The following is a 9,221-nucleotide window of genomic DNA, read 5'->3' on the forward strand; positions in this document are numbered from 1 at the left end:
GACCAGAAGTAGTTCTTTATCCTCTTTCAGATTTCTCAAAAAGCACTTATGAATTTATTTTTAACTTGATTCCTCTGTCTTTTTTTTATAAAGTTCCAATTGTTCCTCACTATTATTCACAGATTATTTGCTGTTCATTTGGTGCGCAATTCTTTTTTCTACAAGTTTTTATTCTATTTAAAAAATTTAAATATTTTAAAATTAATTTTTTAAAAATGTCTATATCCCCAATGCATTTGAATTGCCATCCCTGTTTTAAGAATCAAGAAAGTTTAGGGGAGATCACTCCCACTTTATTTATAAGGATATGCAGTTTTTCAGTTAAAGAAATTTCTCTCAGATTATTTTATTCTCTACAGAGGCCTAAAAATACAATCAGGAAGCTTTCCCACTATTGATTTTTAAAATTATTTTACGATAGCTAATATTTGTGTATAATATTAAGTATAATTTAATTATTCATATAATTTAATTATTAATCCTGTTATTGACAGGGTATGGTGTATTTAAGTGGCAAAGAAATAGTCCACCGTGATCTGGCTGCACGTAACATTCTGCTCACCAAACAAGGACCAGACGTAGTTGCTAAGGTGTCAGATTTTGGTTTGGCACGTAACATGGAAGAGAAGTATCGGTTTTATAGAAACAAACCTGAATCTACATTACCTGCTCTCTGGTAAGTTGTTTATCCTGTCACTGCGCATGAACACTGTGCCTAATTGTAAGTTCTAATTCCTTAAGTGGATAATGAAAGACTTATAGCAATCGAGGTGGAAAAGTGGATGACGTATATCTTGTCAACACTACAGTGTTATTGCATTGTGTTATAATGATTCTTTATGATTCGCAATAACAAGCAAGTATAATGATGTAAAAATATATTATGCAGAAGATTGCTATACTTTTTTAATTTTATACGTAATTTTAGCATTGCATTGCAAGAAAATGTGTCTTTTTATGGAAGTTAACTTGTTGAAAGGCTTGTTGAAATTTTGGTGACAGTTAGCAAAAAAAAATATGTTGGCTTTATCAGTGGGTAGTGTGTTCTTTTTGTCATGCTGCACAACTTCATGAACACTAACTGGGTGATTCTTAACCTTTTTGGAGATACGAACCCCAACAACTTCACATGTGCATGCACACGTACATGCTCCAAACCCGTCTAAATAGAAAAAATAAAACAATATTTAAAAAAAAAATTCAAACCATTGGTATATATTTTACTGGTGCCCCTCCCCCTATGAGTGTGACGTCATTTATGGACAACACTTAAGCATAGTTTATGTGATCAAATTCCATTTAACCTAATTTTATTTTTATAATTATATTGTCCACAGGATGCCACCAGAATGCCTAAGTTCTCAATCTTCAACATCAGAATTTACAACTAAAGGAGATGTCTTTTCCTTTGGGATAGCCATCTGGGAAGCCTTCTATAAAGGTTTTCACCCAAGAATTAAAATAGGCAAAATTCATAACAAAAATAACCTCCATGATGAACTGTATGCCAAATACCATGCTGGCTTTCGCCTGCCTCAGAAGCCCTACATCCATGACAAACTGTACAGCATCATGTTGAAGTGCTGGCAGCTGGACCCCAAACAACGACCAGCTTTTGTGGAACTTGTCTTGCAACTTAAAGCCTTACAGGGCCAGGATTTAACTGTTCCAACTCCACAGGCGGGGCCGTAGCTGTTGGTAAATGCGAAGTTGTTGGTAAATGTGAAGCTGTTACAGTGTTTGGTACTAATGGTATCTAAAGAGCCTCTAGCGTTCAGTTTATTCCTGTGTGGTGGTGTGGTGTGGACTGGCTGAGACTTGGATTGTTTTATCACTATCATTAGTAAACACAATTTTAGCTTGTGCCTTTTTTTACACTCAGATGAAAGAAAAATCATAGTGCCTAGGCAGTTAATGATTCTGTTGATAAGGTCAAAAGCCTGAAGATCTTAGTGCAAAATTTCACATTGAATTAACACTGAAATTTTCGTAACCATTTTGAAAAATTGTGGAAAATTTACATTAGTTTACATTAATTAGATCCTTTTGCACAGAGGCGTAGCGACCCCTCCCGGCGCCCAGGGCGAACTTTCAGTTTGGCGCCCCCCATATATATAAATATAATTATATATATATATATATATATATATATATATATATATATATATATATATATACCTATATATATATATACCTATACATATATATATATATATATGCGTGTGTGTTTGTGTGTGCGACAATCTGGAAAAAAATTAACAATTACGCTTATTTTCGTTCACTAAAACGTCACTTGACGCCAATTAAATTCCCCTTAAGATGCCGAAACGAATTAATAGTAGAAAATCAAAAGAGCTTAGAACAGTGGGCTACATCGAACCCGAGAGGTTCGGTAATTCAGTCTCAGGGTTTCCGCGGAGTTCAAGACACACAGCCGACTCATTTGAATCACGATCGGATTTTTTTATTGTGGACGATACACAACTATTAATAAGGAGGGTTCGGTGATTTCGCATATGAAACTGGTGGGGTACGGTACTCCAAAAAGTTAAGAACCACTGCTTTAGAGTGTATTTTGTAGAAGGTGCAAGCCTTATTTGGTCTACTTTTGGTCGTGTCTTTAGAACAATTTCGATAATAGTAGGCCAATATTGCAATTTTGAATTATCAGTTTTGTTGAACAAAGTAATAATCAGTACAATATACTAATTTTCTTCTCTCTTAAAATTTTAGCAAAGAGTGTCGCTTCCCATCCACCCGCTCCGACAGTCTGCTATTTTACTGATCGGATAGCGATACAAGAATCCGTTATATTTATTTTTCTTTAATGCAGTGATCCAGGCAAGATGTAATGCAATCAAGTAAAAGTATCTGATCTATCACGATCAAGTTGAGAGAATCGTAAGATTCGTACAAAGAACTAGTCGTGTTGTTACTTAGCAAAACTGGGTAGTGAAATCGTACATTAAGTGTTAATACAATTGATTTCTTTTCTAAGTGTTAAAAGAGTTATCTAGTAACCGATCCAGTACAAATCCTGCGATTTTTGTTAGTAAAAAAGCGCCCCACCATCTTGGACAAAAATGGTAGAGCGGATTTTAAACGTCACTAACTCTTTTTTATGTTACACAATCGTAAAATACGCTTTAGTTCAATTGGTTTCTTTTCTGAGTGATATCGGTTATTTATTCCTTAATCCGGTGTGAATTTTTCCGATTTTAGTCTTCGAAAAAGACCCCCCCCCCCCCCCCCCTCCCCATCTGGGAAAGCTGGAAAGCAGTTTTTCCGGTCACTGTTTCTTAAAGATAAAGTTTTACAGTTACACAATCAAGGTAGAAAACAGTTAAATCAGTATGCAAAGGCTCTCAGCCATTAAATTTCTTTACTTTGACTGTTTATAATTCAAAACTGCAGCTTGAAATGAGCTTCTAATTTTTTTTCTACCCCTTTTGGCGCCCCCCTAGGGTCGGCGCCCGGGGCGGCCGCCCTCCCCTAGCTACGCCTCTGCTTTTGCAGAAGGGAAAATTCAGTGTATAATTTGTACTGGTGCAATTTAATTTTAAAAGGGGCATAACTCTTTAAATTTTTTTTTACAAAAAGTATACTTAAGCCCCTTTCCATGTGGCCTCACTTAAAAATGGTGTTTGTAAATTTGTGCATATATTTGTTTTGCAGATAACTTTTTACAAAATTTATTTTTGAAGTAACAACAGCAATCTAACCTAAGTATTAAAAAAAACAACACAAGAATAGCTATTTTGATTGATATTTTAAAAAATAATTGGTTTAATTTTATATAAGTATAAGAGCTTATTTTTACCATTTTTTATTTCAAACTGAGTATGCCAGTTGGGATGAAGTTTTAGTTATGTTGTTTTACAGAGGCCACAAGACTTTAACTGTCACAGCCTAGTCCGTGTGAGTGGGTTAACAAGCCACTAATCCAGCTTTTGTGATGACACAAGTTATTTTGTTTTCTATCCAATACATGCTAAATTGTGTAACATTGCAATATTGCCATATGTATTGCTAATTTGGGAAAAATGGCAATTATTCTAACAGTTTGGTGTATTTGTTATTTTGTATTTCATCTCCTGATGAGACAAGTTTTTTTAAAGTACTTATTTCTGTTAACATAAGTCTTTTCGCTACTCAGTAAAACTGCAACTATGCAACTCAAAAAAATTGTTTCATCACCCTCCTTGTTTTGTATATATTGTATATAGCATTAACATTATTTTATTCAACATACCCAAGTGGCTATTCTTGAAATGATTGGAATACTAGTTTTTACTGGCATTACTAGGTTGGGTGATACCCCATGCAGTAATTTAGAGTGTCCCCCCCCCCTCCCGCCCTTTGAGGGAAGCACCCCTGGCCCAGCTTTGTGATGCTGCTTTGTGATTCTAGTGCGATTCACCATCATATTGTTTGCAATTAAAACGATTTGTAGTTATTCCCAATTGGAGATATCTAATACTATTCCATATGTCATTTAAGAGGTGCCTTTTCAAAAAACATAATGACTACTTTTTAACATTTATTAAATTATAAAAGTTAGTTTTTAAGCTTTATACATTGTGCCCATTTTAATCATTTTCCTATATATCAATGACAAATCTCTTATAGGTAATTGTTTTTTTTTACTCTAAAAAAATAATATTTGTTACTGTTTACTTAAACTACTTTATAATCTTTTGTATATTTATCTATATACTGCAGTAGACAATTTTTCTGTCTTGAACTTACTTAATTTTCACACCCTTGTTTTGTTTGAATTATCCACTGAAGATGTCCATGTATTACAACGTTAATGTTATTATACTAGCAACTAAACTGCTTTAAACTGTACTAGTCTTTTAATTTTAATTAATTGTACTCATAATTGTTGCACCAAGCATAATTGTAATTTTTTTCAATTCATAAAATTGTATTCTTTGTAACAATTTTTATATATTTATTCAATTGATTTGAGTATTATGTTATTGTTATATTTACAAAGTTATCTGTAATAATAACTTTGTTAATGTTAATTTACAAAACTATCTGTAATAATTACTTTGTTTTATTTATATTCAAAAATTTATCTGTAATAATTACTTTGTTATTTTTTTATTCACAAATTTATCTGTAATAATTACTTCTGGTGCCATGTTTTGTAAACTATTTATTTTTAAACTTTCCTGGCTTTAATAAGTGTCATACATTTTTTGCTTTATTTTTAATATTGTTAACTTTATGATGTATATTGCCAAATTTTTTTATGTATATTGCCAAATTAGTCTTTTCTGTGTCACTGTTAAGCCTACGTATGCATAACCCGGTAATTAGACCTTTTATTGAGGTAAACAAGAAATGCCTTAATAATTTGTTTTTATTCTTCTATTTATTTTTCCAATTTCAATTTCTGTGCATAGCTTTTTACATTTATTAAACAAAACAAAACATGCTAGATTGAGATTTATGTGGAAACTTAAAAATTGTTATAGGAAAAAAAAAACATTTAAAAATATTTTTTTAAAAAGGAGGGGAGAGGTGATTCATTTTTTTTTTTTAGTGTGATTTAGTTCAAATCTTATTTTTTTATAAATCACATGTGTATAGAGTTTTTAATCACCATCAGCCTTTGGTTGACTTCTGTTTTTCTAGTCCATTTTAAGCTGGCTTTAAGATCTGCACTGGCTCACCTAACTGATGCTGGCTTTTTAAATCTTTTGTTTCCTACATGATTTTTTATTTAAAAAAAATAACATTAATTAATGTTTTTAGGTTCATATAATTGTTGAGAAAATATGCAGGTGGAAACACATACAAGTGGTTAAAATATGATTAAAAAATTAGTAAGAGTGTCTTGACCTTTCATCTTTCTCCGTATGAACAAAGAAAAAAGGAAGGAAAAAAGTTTACATTTTTTTTTTACTTTCACTTGTCCTGGTACTTAAGAAAATAAATAGGAAGTGAAACTAAAGTCTTAAGAAGCTGAGGTCATGAGAATCTATGTCAGGAGAATATATATGAGAATCTGTGTCAACTCTATATACTTTATATATATATATATATATATATATATATATATATATATATATATATATATATATATATAGCTTTATTTGTTATTATGTTTAACAATTGTGGTGTACATTTTTTGTGTACTTTTAGTCAAACTAACAGCTTGCATTATTTTTCATCTGTAATGCTGTTTTTTATGTGTCCATCTTGTTACACTAAGGTAAAGAAAACAACAGATAATTTCTTTTGTGTTACTTTAAATAGTAGGTTTTTTAACATGGCTAGCAGTCGTGGTTCATCAGGGTTGGTTAAATCAAGCTTTTTAGTGGATTCTAGTAGTAGCAGTGTTGTACATTTTAACCATTGTAATTTTTATTATAGATAGCAATAATGTTTGTTTCATTTATGTCTCTGGGTTGCTTAAAACTTGGAAGTTTGTGTGTTCCAGTTGCTGCAGTTTTGTAAATTCCACCAATAGTGCATTGAAATAAACTGATAATTCGTTTTATTCTGCACTCAAATGGTTTATCCTCAAATGAAGTATTGCTCATAAGGTTTATCATGTTTTTACCATCCATAGAAAAGGTATTTGATAAAGCAGCAAGTTTTGCTAAATGCTTATAGTTATAGATGTTAAGAAAAGCCTAAGATGTTTTTTGTATTGTCGAATTTTTAATTGTGTATATAATGTAAATAGATCCTGTGTGCTTCACTTTTCTAAGTTTTGATTTTTCTTTTTTTACATCTGAAAATATTAAGGGCTAAAAAATGTTGAAATTACGTTTCAATTTATTTTTAATTCAAGTAATATTGCTTTGGAGTGTTTAATTTCCATCTGAAAAAAAACAAACTTAATTTATTTGGGGAAATATGTCTATACACCCTGTTTACTGCAGCAGAATCACGTTGTAGGTATATTTCAGTGATTAGTTTGAACTCTGCTCATGATTTCATGCTATTTTGTGCTTTAAATTTAAATATGTTGCCATTTATGTATGTTACAACCATTCCACCATTCCATTTTTTAATACAGTTAGTTTACTTAAGGTATTTATATTGTAGTTAACTAGAGTATTACAATTTGTTGCTTGTAATATTATAAAGTCTTCAATTTCTTGCAGTGAATATTAATAGAAAGTGAAAAACACCTTTTTAGAAATCTGATACTCAAAATAAATCAACTTTTTTTTGTAGTATGTTTAAAGTAGGCTGATTTTATTTTAAGAACTGATTTGATTGTTAGGATGTTTGGCTTATTTAGACACTGACCATATCAGCCTATAGGCCAACTCATTTTGATTGTAATCTCACATAATGTTTTTTAAAATAAAATAAAAACTCTTACATTTTAATAGTTTTCTAATTGTGTCTTGTTTTATGTTCATTATCTTCATTGATACCTGTCGATAAATCTTTAGCCCTGAGGTATTTTACTTTTTCCCTTGAGATTATTTGTCCTGAGAAACTTTGTCTGCGAATACGCTGGCCTAAAACCATCAGAAATGATGTTTTATGGCAACGGATAAATCAACTGCCAGTTGAAGTAGAGATCCTCCAGAGAAAATTGAAATGGATTGGCCACACACTCAGGAAGCCTGTATCCAGCATATCAAGACAGGCCCTCACCTGGAATCCACAAGGCAGGAGGAGGAGAGGCAGACTAAGAAAGACCTGGAGACGTGACCTGGAAAAAGACACCAAGAAGATTGGATACACCTGGGGACAGTTGGAGAAACTAGCCCTTGACAGAGACGTCTGGAGTGCTCTTGTCAGCTGATTATGTCCCAGTAGGGACGACAGGCAAACCTAACCTAACTTTGTCTGGGTTATTTTCTTTTCTGAGAGCATTTGTTATGGAATTTCACTATTGGCCAGGACATGGCCATTAAACTTGTCACTTGTAAAATCTATCAAATCATTGTTATAACCTTTTCGGAACCCTTCCCCCATCTCCTCTCTTGTCACTCATAAAAAAAATTCCGAATCCCCCTCCTGCTACCCGCAAGAATGTATGACTTTGTTATTTATGGACGTTCCCCCCTTCCCCACACCTCCCGTCATTTCCATCAGAGTTTTTTCCAGGCATTTATATAGAAAATATACACTTTTATAGTCCGGCTCCCCCTCCCCTCCGAAAAGATCAAGTCCCCCGCCATCGCCCCCCCCCCCTACCCGGAGAAAAAATTCTGAAAGAAACACCGATTTCCATCACTTGACAATGATTTTATGAACAAGGATATATAAGATTGTCTAGTCCTGATATAAATTACTGTAAAGATGTGAATCTTTATATGGGCTGGGAGTCTAACAATAGTAGATTCATTGGCTGCTGCCAAGATATTTTTTTTACACGACTAAAGCAAAGACTTTGGTTTTTGCAAGGGAAATCACTCAAGGGATCTTGATGGATGACAAGGGTAGATAATCCATATAATAGTATAGCTAGAAAACTTACATTTCACACATGAATGTTATGTTAAGTTTAAGTTTTGTTGTTGTGATGTGGGGGGGGGTCCATTTTCTAAGCTCATTCTTATTTTATCAACTTGAAACACTTGTTTGTTTTTATAGGCTTTTACTCAGTTCAAGTGTCTGTGGGTTTGTGCACATCTTGTTTCTCAGTTGGACCTATTTCTAATGCAACGATCTCGTTCAAGCTTTCTGGATACGACGACAATGAGAGAATATCCAATTTTATTCTAATTAGTAATTTGATTAGTTTTTAAAATACGTTTAAAAAGTCTTTAAAGGGGGTTTTGTTGTAGGGCCTATATAAAATAAATCAACATAAATTATTATTGAACGTATGCAACACAATTTGCAATCACACAATCCCCTGCTCCTTTTACCTGGCTACTGATAATTAATTAGTGTCGTCATAATTAATGTCGCCATCTCATAATTAGACCTCTTTTACATATTTCCAGACACAGAGGTTAAGTTCACCATTTGCTGTGGTAAATTATTTTAATAATAATCTTTGTAAATTCTTCTAATAATACGTGATGGCATGGCCTAGGTAGAGCGCTAAACTGCTAATCCGTAAGCCTCGAGTTCGAACCCAGGTTCACTCAGTAAAACGTCCCTGAGTATGATGGGTACCTAACTCACGTTAGGGAAACAAAGGTGCTGACCACATTATGCCTTTGTATGCCGAGATCATTGAAACTCCTTCATCTGCCCCATGTGCCTTGGGCACAAAGGGGAAAAGC

General features: G+C 33.0%; 1 protein-coding gene across 4 annotated transcripts in view; it reads left to right on the forward strand.

The window, feature by feature from the left end:
* Positions 1–2,042, forward strand: part of LOC131958314 (tyrosine-protein kinase JAK1) — a 20,371-nt gene extending 18,329 nt beyond the window's left edge. For all 4 annotated transcript variants that reach the window (XM_059323282.1, XM_059323281.1, XM_059323283.1 and 1 more), the window contains 2 exons: positions 495–676; positions 1,338–2,042. In XM_059323282.1, coding sequence (XP_059179265.1) covers positions 495–676; positions 1,338–1,692 — 537 coding nt within the window. In that variant the 3' untranslated portion in view covers positions 1,693–2,042. The remainder of the gene's footprint in view (positions 1–494; positions 677–1,337) is intronic.
* The last annotated feature ends 7,179 nt before the right edge of the window (positions 2,043–9,221 follow it).

This window comes from Physella acuta, unplaced genomic scaffold (genome assembly GCF_028476545.2).
Source record: "Physella acuta isolate Inbredline_101_S28 unplaced genomic scaffold, ASM2847654v3 ptg001316l, whole genome shotgun sequence".
NCBI lineage: Eukaryota > Metazoa > Mollusca > Gastropoda > Physidae > Physella > Physella acuta.